The 13951-nt window shown below is 39.0% G+C and overlaps 1 protein-coding gene across 2 annotated transcripts in view; it reads left to right on the top strand.

Annotated features, from left to right (window-relative positions):
* The window catches only part of map3k21 (mitogen-activated protein kinase kinase kinase 21), a 35939-nt gene extending 22643 nt beyond the window's left edge, over window positions 1–13296 (top strand). For both annotated transcript variants that reach the window (XM_055018723.1, XM_055018724.1), the window contains 4 exons: window positions 120–270; window positions 7411–7505; window positions 7589–8416; window positions 9403–13296. In XM_055018723.1, the coding sequence (XP_054874698.1) occupies window positions 120–270; window positions 7411–7505; window positions 7589–8416; window positions 9403–9773 (1445 nt within the window). In that variant the 3' untranslated portion in view covers window positions 9774–13296. The remainder of the gene's footprint in view (window positions 1–119; window positions 271–7410; window positions 7506–7588; window positions 8417–9402) is intronic.
* The last annotated feature ends 655 nt before the right edge of the window (window positions 13297–13951 follow it).

Raw genomic sequence — 13951 nt, 5'->3', positions numbered from 1 at the left:
TGCCTGTAATAATCCTACTAACATCTCTACTCCAGATTGCCTGTCAGGGCTGCGGTTTCTCCATCAACAGCTTTCTGCAGCAGAGTTAGTTGTAACACTTGTGATCACTGTGTTGTCAGTTACTCAAGATGAGAGCAACCGTACGTGGGGCCGCAGCTCCCTCTTCAGGCCAGAGGAGTTCGATGATGTGAAAAAGGGAATCAAGAAGAAAGGAAGGACCTGGGGCCCCAGTTCAGTACAGAGCAAAGAAAGACCTGCTGCTGCTGAGAGGTATAGTGTATTAACACACACACAGATATAAATAGACACAAAAAAAACAGGCTACTCATTTTTCACACACAACTACACCCTTCTGTTTAGATTTTGCCTTTATTAGGAAAACGCTGTAGGTGTGTTCTGTCTTTCAAAGTCTTAATTCTACATGTGAGTTTGGTGCTTTTTGGTGCTGATAAAAGACACCTGTGATCCTGACTGATTGACTGAGCATTTATACATACCCCTACCTTCCTCCACTCATTTTAACAGTCCAGCTCAAACATGTCAATACCATATTACAATATTGCAATGAGTTGGATTTATTTCTACTCTTCTCTACATCTCATACAGTTGGCTATTGCAATCCTACTACCTGAAAAGTTATAAATGTGTTTCATGGAGCATTGCAAGACATTTTTAAATGCGTAATTCCTTTTGGGAAAAAAAAAATGTATTTTGGATGTTTACCACAGGAATGAAGAAAAAAGGATAAATATCTATTGAGTGTTTTGTTGGTTGCAAGTAAGAAATCTGTAACTAAGAAATGGTTACCACAGGATATTCCCACCATGTCAGCATGGTGGGATATAACACTGGATATTTATAAAATGGAAGAAATGACAGCGTTTGTAATTTAAAAACAAGGTTTGTAGCATGTTGGGAAAAATGGGTTGCATATATAAAAATTAAAAAGTCCAATTTAATTTTGAGACAGAAAATTTAAAGACAGTGTAATGGTCACTCCCTAATGTTATTAAAGATGTTCACGTTTCTCTTTTTGTTTTTTTTATGGGAAATTGTTTTCTGAATGAAGAATAATGATAATATTGTGCACATGCTGGCACATGTGAATTATACCATCACTAAAAATTGTTAAAACTGAAAAAGATTTTTTTTTTTAAAGTTGTAGATGTGTCTCCAAAGTGGCATTAAACAGACACTTTTAAATTCTATTCAACATCTGGTCGCTGAAACCATCAAATTCTTCGGGCTTCCCAATCTCACTGACTTAGAAAACTACTTTCTGTGAAGTTTGGATGAACTGTTAGATGCATTACAAACTAGAAAAGCAGTGGAGTGCAGTACTCCGCTAAGGCTGCTCAGTTCACTAAAACGTCATAGTTCAGACATACTAAACTATTACGTTTTTGTCACAATTTGGACGACATACTAAACTATGACGTTTTTGTCACATTTTGCACGACATACTAAACTATGACGTTTTAATGACATTTGTGTGATATTTTTGACGACATACTGAACTGGATTCGAACCAGCGTCTATGACGCAGTTTTGATTATGAGCCCTGTCAACCACCTGAGCTACCCGGACACCTGTTTTCCACTTCTTGGACAACATACTAAACTATGACGTTTTTGGAAGCGTACTAAATTACGACCTTTTTGTGATATTTTAGACGACATACTAAACTATGACGTTCTGATGAAATTTTGGATGACATACCAAACTATGACTTTTTTTCACATTTTAGACGACATACTAAACTATGACGTTTTTGTGATATTTTGGACGACATACTAAACTATGACGTTTTTTTCAAGTTTTGGACGACATACTAAACTATGACATTTTTGTCACATTTTGGACGACATACTAAACAGTGACGTTTTTGTCACATTTTGGACGTTTACATTATTTCATCATATGGCATGTTTTCACAACATGTTGAAAAATTGCATTTTTTTTCGACATAGTATACTATGGCGTTTTTTTGCGCCAAAATTCATGATGATTTTCTTTTCAAAGAAAACCTTTCTGGAGTGTTTTTCGCAGCCTGCTTTACATTATTTCATCATATGGCACGTTTTTACAACATGTTGAAAAATCGCATTTTTTTTTCGACATGGTATACTATGGCGTTTTTTTTGCGCCAAAATTCCTGATTTTTTTTTCAAAGAAAACCTTTCTGGAGTGTTTTTCGCAGCCTGCTTTACATTATTTCATCATATGGCATGTTTTCACAACATGTTGAAAAATTGCTTTTTTTTTTTCGACATAGTATACTATGGCGTTTTTTTTGTGCCAAAATTCATGATGATTTTTTATTCAAAGAAAACCTTTCTGGAGTGTTTTTCGCAGCCTGCTTTACATTATTTCATCATATGGCATGTTTTCACAACATGTTGAAAAATCGCATTTTTTTTTCGACATAGTATACTATGGCGTTTTTTTGCGCCAAAATTCATGAGGGTTTTTTTTCAAAGAAAACCTTTCTGGAGTGTTTTTCACGGCCTCCTTTACATTATTTCATCATATGGCATGTTTTCACATGTTGAAAAATGACATTTTTTGACATAGTATACTATGGCTTTTTTTTTGCGCCAAAATTCCTGATTTTTTTTTCAAAGAAAACCTTTCTGGGGTGTTTTTCACGGCCTCCTTTACATTATTTCATCATATGGCATGTTTTCACAACATGTTGAAAAATTGCATTTTTTTTTCGACATAGTATACTATGGCATTTTTTTTGCGCCAAAATTCATGAGGATTTTTTATTCAAAGAAAACCTTTCTGGAGTGTTTTTCGCAGCCTGCTTTACATTATTTCATCATATGGCATGTTTTCACAACATGTTTAAAAATCGCATTTTTTTTTCGACATAGTATACTATGGCGTTTTTTTTGTGCCAAAATTCATGATGATTTTTTTTCAAAGAAAACCTTTCTGGAGTGTTTTTCGCAGCCTGCTTTACATTATTTCATCATATGGCATGTTTTCACAGCATGTTGAAAAATTGCATTTTTTTTCGACAGTATACTATGGCGTTTTTTTGCGCCAAAATTCATGAGGATTTTTTTTTCAAAGAAAACCTTTCTGGAGTGTTTTTCACGGCCTCCTTTACATTATTTCATCATATGGCATGTTTTCACATGTTGAAAAATTGCATTTTTTTTTGACATAGTATACTATGGCGTTTTTTTTTTGCGCCAAAATTCCTGATTTTTTTTTTCAAAGAAAACCTTTCTGGAGTGTTTTTCGCAGCCTGCTTTACATTATTTCATCATATGGCATGTTTTCACAACATGTTGAAGAATTGCATTTTTTTTCGACATAGTATACTATGGTGTTTTTTTGCGCCAAAATTCATGAGGATTTTTTTTTTCAAAGAAAACCTTTCTGGAGTGTTTTTCACGGCCTCCTTTACATTATTTCATCATATGGCATGTTTTTACAACATGTTGAAAAATTGCATTTTTTTTTTCGACATAGTATACTATGGCGTTTTTTTTGCGCCAAAATTCATGATGATTTTTTATTCAAAGAAAACCTTTCTGGAGTGTTTTTCGCAGCCTCCTTTACATTATTTCATCATATGGCATGTTTTCACATGTTGAAAAATGACATTTTTGGACATAGTATACTATGGCTTTTTTTTTGCGCCAAAATTCCTGATTTTTTATTCAAAGAAAACCTTTCTGGAGTGTTTTTCGCAGCCTGCTTTACATTATTTCATCATATGGCATGTTTTCACAGCATGTTGAAAAATTGCATTTTTTTTCGACATAGTATACTATGGCGTTTTTTTGCGCCAAAATTCATGATGATTTTTTTATTCAAAGAAAACCTTTCTGGAGTGTTTTTCACGGCCTCCTTTACATTATTTCATCATATGGCATGTTTTCACAACATGTTGAAAAATTGCATTTTTTTTTCGACATAGTATACTATGGCGTTTTTTTTTGCGCCAAAATTCATGATTTTTTTTTTCAAAGAAAACCTTGCTGGAGTGTTTTTCACGGCCTCCTTTACATTATTTCATCATATGGAATGTTTTCACAACATGTTGAAAAATCGCATTTTTTTTCGACATAGTATACTATGGCCTTTTTTTGCGCCAAAATTCATGAGGATTTTTTTTTCAAAGAAAACCTTTCTGGAGTGTTTTTCACGGCCTCCTTTACATTATTTCATCATATGGCATGTTTTCACAACATGTTGAAAAATCGCATTTTTTTTTTCGACAGAGTATGGCGTTTTTTTTGCGCCAAAATTCATGATGATTTTTTATTCAAAGAAAACCTTTCTGGAGTGTTTTTCGCAGCCTGCTTTACATTATTTCATCATATGGCATGTTTTCACAACATGTTGAAAAATCGCATTTTTTTTTCGACATAGTATACTATGGCGTTTTTTTTGCGCCAAAATTCATGAGGATTTTTTTTTCAAAGAAAACCTTTCTGGAGTGTTTTTCATGGCCTCCTTTACATTATTTCATCATATGGCATGTTTTCACAACATGTTGAAAAATCGCATTTTTTTTTCGACATAGTATGGCGTTTTTTTTGCGCCAAAATTCATGATGATTTTTTTTTCAAAGAAAACCTTTCTGGAGTGTTTTTCACGGCCTCCTTTACATTATTTCATCATATGGCACGTTTTTACAACATGTTGAAAAATCGCATTTTTTTTTCGACATAGTATAGTATGGCATTTTTTTTGCGCCAAAAATCATGAGGATTTTTTTTTCAAAGAAAACCTTTCTGGAGTGTTTTTCACAGCCTCCTTTACATTATTTCATCATATAGCATGTTTTCACAACATGTTGAAAAATCGCATTTTTTTTTTCGACATAGTATACTATGGCGTTTTTTTTTGCGCCAAAATTCATGATGATTTTTTTATTCAAAGAAAACCTTTCTGGAGTGTTTTTCGCAGCCTGCTTTAAATTATTTCATCATATGGCATGTTTTCACAACATATTGAAAAATCGCATTTTTTTTTCGACATAGTATAGTATGGCATTTTTTTTGCGCCAAAATTCATGATGATTTTTTTTTCAAAGAAAACCTTTCTGCAGTGATTTTCGCAGCCTGCTTCACATTATTTCATCATATGGCACATTTTCACAACATGTTGAAAAATGACATTTTTCGACAGTATACTATGGCATTTTTTTTCACATTTTGCACGACATACTATACTGTGATGATTTTTTCATATTTTGGACGACCTACTAAACTATGACGTTTTTGTCACATTTTGGATGACATACAAAGCTATGACGTTTTTGTCACATTTTGGACGACATACTAAACTATGACATTTTTTTCTTATTTTGGATGACATACTAAATGATGACGTTGTTTTCCACGATATATAAAATCAAGGCCATGAGCTGGAATCAAACCTGCATCTCTGACACAGTTCTGTCTATAAGTCACCCCCCTCTCAACCAGTTGAGCTACCTGGACACCTTCGTTCTGCTTTTTGGATGACATACTAAACTATAACGCTTTTGTCACATTTTGGACGACATACTAAACTATTTTTCATTTCATTTTAATTTTTTTTCATTCATTCGTTTTTTTGTTTTTTTTTTAAATGGGACATTTCGTATTAATGTACATTTTCATGTAAATACGATAGATTGTAGCCATACGGCTAATTTCCGTCTCAGATTATGATGTCCATGATGTTTTAGTGAAATTTTTAGCGACATACTAAACTATGACGTTTTTGTCATATTTTAGACTACATACTAAACTATGACGTTTTTTTCATTTTGGACGGCATACTAAACTGAGTTTTTTTCCACATTTTAGACGACATACTAAACTATGACTTTTTTGTGACATTTTGGATGACATACTAAACTATGACGTTTTAGTGACATTTTGGACGACATACTAAACTATGACGTTTTAGTGACATTTTGGACAACATATTAAACTACTAGAAAAGCACTCAGAGAGCGCAGTACTCCGCCAAGGCTGTTCAGTTGATGTATCATTTCCGACGGATGAAATATTTAATTAAAAATTACCTTGTGCTGATCACAGGCATGTTCTATACATGCGCATGTTGTGAATGGATACCGAATTGTGTGTAAATCACTCATATAAAGGTCTGTTGATCAGTTCATCACTTTTGGCAAACCTTTGCTTTGATACTGTTAAAATAACCATTCCCTCCATGCTTTTATTTTGAAGGCGTATTTTTAATGTTACAGGCTTTTATTTTGTCACCATTCCAGTGGCACAGGAAATGTTTATCTAAGACGCAGTTTCTTGACATGACGAAGACGCTGCCGAAAAGTCTTAAAATTCACATAAAGATGGAAGAAAACGGTTCCACGCTGTTGCTGTCTAGCAAAGGATGTGTCTAAACTTAGAAGCAGCTGGAATGGAGACAAGCTCTGACAGTGTTTCCTGAAGAAAGGAGTAAAGGACCTAACCTGTCTCCCTGGGGTTTGCTACATTGCGTGACCTAAATATGTAGCAGGCAGCAGGAATTGATGGGACTCAGAAACACCTCACAGTTTAACCATTTGTTCCTTGTATGATTTCCAACTAATAAATCACAGTCAATTTGTAGTAGGATCACAATCATGTGATCATCAGCAGGCAACTGACACAGTGTTCACTTCTTGTCATGGTTACAGCGACACCGTGCCGGCAGCTATATCTGGCAATGGCAAATCCTTAACAAAGCCCTGGATCCAGACTATAAGCCACATCATTGTGAAAATTTAATGAGGTGGTCCTTGTGTCATTTCTGACCTTCCCTGAAAATTTCATCCAAATCCGTTCGTCCATTTTTGACTAATGTTTCACATAGACAGACAGAGTCACAGACAAACGTACGCCGATCGTCACATAACTCCGCCGTTCCTTGGCGGAGTAGTAAATATATTATCATACTTTGTGTTTTGGTTGATTGCTGATATGATGTATGCATACTGGCCGGTGCACACATAGAAAACCATGCTTCTTAAATGTACACATTCAGTGGGAAAAATAAGAAAACTACTTCAACTTGACTGTAAAACTGACATTATTTATTTTGTATAACTTTTTTAAAAACAATCTGTAAGCTGTGCTGTACAAGAGCCATCTGCTTTTTAATGTTCATCCTGAGCCGATGCCAAGATTTCATTTCAGAGTCTGTGTCTGCTGATACCAGCTGCGACGCCAGTAAAATTGTGCATCCTTAATAGAAAAATAACCTGTTTGGAGGAGACTGGACAGTAAAAATGGTTTTAAACTAAATATACGTGCCTAGAGAATTAGGTTTAGTTTTGTCCCCTGAATGTAATCAATTCTGAGTAGCGCAGCTGCATAAAGGATTCTTAATTGACCCACAAAAAAAACACTGCCTTCTTCATGTTGTCATCTGTATGTGTTTTGTTTTCAGAGTGCGTCCTCTGTCAGACGGCAGCAACCCCTGGTCCACCAGCCTGGTGAAGTCCCAGAAGTCTGTCCCTCTTGCTGCCCTGTTTGCTGACCAAGGTGAGCTGAGTTTCTATAGATTTACGTAAAGATCCTGCATTAGGAAAGTCATTTCTTTCTAACATCCACTTCCATGTTGCCAGCTGGGGCCGGTAAAGACGAGGCGTTCCCCCACGAATGTCCTGACAGCAGCTCCAAACCAAAGCAGCTCAAGTTCCCCAACCAGGTGTACATCGATCTACCTCTGTGGAGGGACGAGCAGCAGCCTCAGAGCCCCGCTGGGAACTGTGGGCCGGGAGACGGAGGGGTCGGGGTAGTGGGTCAGGGCGGCCCACCCGAGACACCAGACGACCCCTACACCACCACGTCCACGTCGTCCACCTCCACCACGCCACAGCTCACCCCCACCAACAGCCTGAAAAGGACGTCAGCTCGCAGGAAGACTGACTCGGTGCTGTACGGCTGCGGCTCGTTGCTGGCTTCAGTCGTGCTCGGTTATGACATCAGGGAGGCTCTGAAAAACTCGACCCCCGGAGAAGACTGTGAGCCGCAGAAAGAGGAGAAAGAGAAGAAGAAGAAGGAGGGCCTGTTTCAGCGCGCGACACGTTTCCGCCGCAGCACCTCGCCACCGAGCGGCCGCTCCCGCAAAGACGAGGTGTCCTCCAACCACACCTCCACCCAGCCAGTTAATCTCATCTCCATGTCCGCCATCATGGAATGCAACTCCACCAAGTGCCTGCTGCAGTCTGAGGTGGAGGTGTCAGAGTCCAGCCCTGGGAAGATCGAGCATGTGGTTGTCAATCATCACACAGAGCTGCCCAGACCCGGAACAGCAGCTTCCACCGACACCCAGAGCAACAAGACCGCAGCTAAAACACAGACGCCTGTCCAAACCCAAAGTCAGCCGCCAGAGCAGAACAACCACAACACAGGAACACGTCTCCGCAGGAAGAAATACACCAGCAACCACAGTAAGTAACGAGTAAGGGTTAAGGGAAGTCAGCACGTATCGACAGCAGGTCCTCGACTTTCGTTGGAGTTCTGTTCCTACAGATTGATGTAAGTGGATTTTTGCCGTAAGTCAGAACTCCGGTGAAAATGTAAACAAAGCCATTATGTGCATCTCGATATTGATCCGTTCTTCATAAAAGTCAGGAATACCAACGACTTTCATGCATGTATGAGTCATTTTACAAGAAGATAACAGAATATGTTGCACTGTTTTTACAACTTGATCTAATAATGCCGATGTCCGTCACTTTGTCACCGTTCTGAGTGTTTTATTATATCTAATTTCACTTCCACAGTGTGTTGGCCTTAAGGCAGAATTATTGATGTACTTTTATTTTGAAAAAGCCTTTATTTTGAAGTCTGACAGTAGTCACTTCCTGTCCGCTATTTTGATGTTTGGCTTTTGCACACCTACGTGCTTTTCTGGATGCACGGCTCTACTTTGTGCACACAACAAAGGTAATGTCAGAAGTAATTAGCTTCATTTTTGGAATTACTGGTTAAGTTAAAAGGATTTATTTACATGTATTTATGTTGTTTTATTCTGTTTTTGTTGCAGTTTTCACTCTGTAATGTCTTTCAAGAACCACAGTAAAGAAATTAAGTTTGCTACGACTGACGATTTATTTTGCAAGCACGAGCTTGATTAGTTGGGTGAAGACAGCTTTCCTTTTCTTCGAAGCATCAGAAGAGTCTGACTTATGCTTGGAAGCCATAATGAAGGGCAAAAAGTTAGTGAATGTAGCACAAACGAAGGTGGTATACAACCGAATGTAAACAAAGCCACCTTATAACGCCGCATGATGACTTATTCGTCCGCTCCGCTTGTCAACTAGTTCCACATAACCAGTTTCACGCAACAACAAAAGGCTGTAGGTCGAAGACGTCGTAAACTGAGGCCCTCCTGTATAGGTTTTAAAAATGTGTCTTCCCTGTCTGTTCACAGCCAATGGACCACCCACTCTGCCTCCTCCAACCACACATAAGAAGCAAGAGAAAGAGAAGGATGGAATGTCAGAGAAGCCCTCCGCTGGAGAGGCCTTCTCCAGACCTCGGCCGGTGTCTTTCCGGGCCAAACCCCACACCTGGGCCCTGCTGCGAGGACGCAACAAGAGCTACTCCCTGGGTCACTACTCCGGAGAGAAGGCGGCGCAAAACCTGAACATGGTGCTGTCCTCGGAGGTGGGGGTGGGCTGCTCCCTGCTGGACATGGACACTGAGGGCCAGAAACGAGACTGCACCGTGCCGCTCTGCCGCATCCAGAGCTCCCCGGCTCGGCCCTCTGTCTTCGAGCTAGAGAAAGAGTTCCTCTCTTAGGAGCCTCGACAAGTAATCTGCCGTGGTTGTAGCTCATCAGACAGACAGAATTTTTTTGGCCTAGAACTCCTGGAGGGTTTAGAACCAGGCTGCCTTTGTTTCCATTTTTTTAAAAGTTCTTTTTAGAACTGTAGGACTCAGCTTTGTCTTAGAACATAGTGCTGTCAGTGTTCTAGAGCGTAACAGAGTCTGAGACTTCTAGGAGACGCCGGTGTCACAGCAGGTCTTGAGCGTTCGCCCTCGTCTCACCGGAGAACACATAGCATTCTGAAACCTGAGCAGAACATCCCTGAGTCGCTCATCTCTCTCTCCCTTCGTCACCCCTCCTCCCTTCTGTCGGTGCAGCTAAACGTTGACCGCTGCTGCAGCTTTCGCAACACAGTACCCTCACCTTTTTATTTATATATATATTTTTATAGGTAATTTAATATGAAGAGACTCGACCTGACCTTAGCAGCCTGCAGGACATACATTCCATGTCAGTTTCAAAGCTGTGTGATCACACTTTTAGAGTTTTTTGACTTGAGAATCATGCATGCATGTACCCTTGAAATGTTGAACAAAAAAAAATCATTATGCCTTGTTTGTTAATATTTCTTTTTATTCTTTATTGGCCTAACGCTGGCAGTCATTTTGTATTGCATATACGCTGTTTTATGACTGTTTTAAAAGTCAGCAATGCTGCGGTACAGTTTGTGCTCTGGGGACGGGTTACATACCGGATGGTAGCAGGGATGCTCGTACGTTTCCACCCAGAACACCCTGAAGATTTTTAGAGATGCGGGTAGAAAAACACTGGAAGTCCTTACAGCAGAAGTGGAATCTTTCCATTTAAAAGCTGTGGTCATGTGTTGCTAATATGGATTTTTCTAAGAGTATTTATAGAAAAGTTGGTTAATATGCAGCAGAAAACATGTCAGGAAAACCTGCCCCAAGTTAATGAATTCATGTAATCCCCCTGATAACAGCTGATTGGTTGGAAGAATAATGTCCTGAAGCCCCGGAGAGTTTTTATTTGAAAATACTGTCTCGATGCAGAAAATGGCAAAAGTGTACTGTAAACCTGACAGGTCCTGTGCCTTCATGTCTGATTTCAGCCCCAGTTTAGTTTAATGTAGTTCATTTTGCTGTTACGTTTAACTAATCTGACAACTGCTTCAGTCAGATTTGTAAATTTTTTTATGTAACATTAAGCAAAGGCTTTCCCCAGATCGCCAAACATCCTCCTAAAGGCTAGTTCATGCTTTCCAGGCATCTGCAATGACATGCATGATGTAAACTTCATCATCTGCTGAGTCACAACACGTCTGTAGACGCCCAAAACAAATGCTTGTTTAGTGGAGAAGCTGTGTGAGGAGATCCTCCGTTATCCGCACCTTTTTAAAGTATATTTAAAGAGTTGTAGCTGCTTCCAAACTTTGCAGAATTACCCCAACCCAGGAGGCTCTAAAGTCTCCAGATATCCTATGCTGTGTCTGACAGAACATTTTTGGGAAAATTCAGTTGAAACAGGTTCTTCTCAGTAAAATTTCAAGCACACTGCTAAGTTCACAGCCTTTTACTATGCAAGTAAACCAATGTTTCAACGCTGTTTTGTCTGTTTTTTTTAAAACAGTAGTGTTAAAATATTAGTCTGATTGCATAATAAAAGGTTGTGAATTTAGCAGTCTACTTTTTTTTGTACTATCCACACCTCAGGAATAATCATGTTGACACGGCGCTGCAGCCTAATCTCCAACTTACTGCTACATCCTGTGAAAAGTACAAAGTTCCAGCCTTTTAGAAGCATCTACAAGGAGGTTTTCTGTTTGACCTGAGCAGTAACACAGCCTTCTGTGTTGTTATCTGTTGTACATTAAGGCCAAAACAAAGGCTTGTTTAGTGGAGAAGCTGTGTGAGAAGATCCTCCGTTATCCACACCTTTTTAAAGTAGCATTTAAAGAGTTGTAGCGGCTGCCAGACTTTGCATATGCAGAATTATAGCTACATGTTTTCCATCGATGGTGCCCTAACACAGGAGGCTCTAAAATCTCCAGATAGCCTGTGTTGTGTCTGACAGAAACTGTGTTCTCTGCACATTTTTGACAAAATTCAGTTGAAACAGGTTGTTCTCGGTAAAATTTCAAGCACACTGCTAAGTTCACAGCCTTTTATTATACAAGTAAACCAACATTTGAACATTACTTTGTCTTTTTTAAGACAGTAGTGTTAAAACATTAGTCTGATTGCACGATTAAAGGCTGTGAATTTAGCTGTCCATTTTTTGGGGAATTATTCCTTGCAGCCCAATCTCCAACTTACTGCTACGTCCTGTTAAAAGTACAAACTTCCAGCCTTTTAGAAGCATCTACAAGGAGGTTTTCTGTTTGACCTGAGCAGTAATATCTGTGTTGCTATGTGTTGTCGTACGATTACAACCCTATTTTAGCAGAACCCATGAATTGGCCTTTTATTGAGTTCACGAAGGTCGAGGACAGAAATTGTCTAAACGGAGTCAGTTTGCATTTCATCATTATACTGTAAACTTCCAGCTACTTGAACGGTTTCCTCAGGATTCTCAAAGGGCTCAGTATCCTGATTCAAAAACAGGTTTTTCTCTCTGAACCTGACATCATGCAGCTGATCTAAGGGGCGTAGCTCCAGCTTCACTCCGGGGCTCTAAATCAAAAAATGAACTGATTATTGATCTATAAATGTTTGATTACATTCCCCCAACTCTTCATCATCGCTATCTTCACTAGAAAACCCGCTTTGGGAGGACTTTACTGACAGATCTGAGTTTCCAAATGGTGTAAATATAACTGTGATTCCTGCTGTGTATATCACTGTGGCATTTTGTGATGATTTAGAATGTGAACTTTCCCATGTTCTGTCTTTTCTGACCACTGACTTTCAAACCAGGTCCAACACTGTAAAGGCCTTACTAATCACGGTGCCGTTTACGTTTTTATTATGAATCGAGGGTATCTGGTGCTGTACGTTCCCCTCAATAACCTGCAGTCCCTTTTCCACACTCACAACTCCCTCGGCTGCTGGTTAACTTGAATCAACATTCCCAAACAAACATTCCACTGCTTTCTGACCAACTGCAGCAATAATATTTGTGCAAACCGGTTACCAGTACGGCTCATTCAGGCTTTCTGGCCGCGGGACCAAATTCAACTCGACCAGCACTAAAGGCCTCTTTGTCTTCAGGACCAAAACCACTAAATGAACTAGCTGCTAGTGAGGAGTTGTTACAAAGAAAGCGACTCCGTTCGAAAAAACGTCACAAAGAAACCTCAGAGGCTGAAAAACCCGAAACCTTCTGATCAAATGACGAGAACTTTCTGTTAAGTCCTTTAAAAAAACAACAAACAGAACTGAACACTTGTGTGACGCTGAGTGTGTCTGACTTTAGCTTGGAGTCCATCTGTGTCAGTGAGCGGTGTTCGTTATCATTACAGTATTGGTTGTTTCATGCCTGATTGATCAAGAGTATCAAGTTTATCGACATTTTGAATAAAGTCTAAATCAAGACTAATGTGGCCTTTTTGTTTTTCTTTACTGGCAGAATTACCACAATCACTACTGACTGGGTTTTATTACATTTTAAGCAGTGGTGGAAGAAGCATTCAGATTTACTACTGTTCTGGAAAAAGTATGGGTTTGGTGCCAAGAGGTGGGTCGATATATAATTTTTAAAAATTGCAAAAATGACCACAAAAACATCTAAAAGTATCACAAACAGACTGAAAACAGCCACAAAAATGCACAAAATGACCACAAAAAGAGGTAAAATCACCACAAAACAGACTGACAATGATGAAGAAAGAAACAAATGAAAACAGACACACTAAACAACCACAAAGACACAACATGACCACAAAAGTGAACAAAACGACAAAAAAACCCACAGAAAAACACAAAATGACTCAGTGAGATAAAGACACAAAATGATGAGAGAGGCAAAATAACTACCAAAAAAATTGCAAGAATGACCACAAACAGATTGAAAACGGCCACAAAGCGGTGCCAAATGACCACAAAAAGGCCTAAAATGCCCACAAAACACCGGCTGCCTGTCTGTGGGTGTTTGAGTGCTGAGAGGTTTGTGGATGCATGTGAGAGATGGTGTAATGCTGGGCACATTAGCGTTAAAGAGCAGCTCTGCACTAAGGATGTAGAATTACTGGCGG

The sequence above is a fragment of the Amphiprion ocellaris genome, chromosome 16 (genome assembly GCF_022539595.1).
Source record: "Amphiprion ocellaris isolate individual 3 ecotype Okinawa chromosome 16, ASM2253959v1, whole genome shotgun sequence".
In the NCBI taxonomy this organism is placed as follows: domain Eukaryota; kingdom Metazoa; phylum Chordata; class Actinopteri; family Pomacentridae; genus Amphiprion; species Amphiprion ocellaris.
Note: the sequence above shows the minus strand (reverse complement) of the source record. Positions and strands in the feature narration are given on the sequence as shown.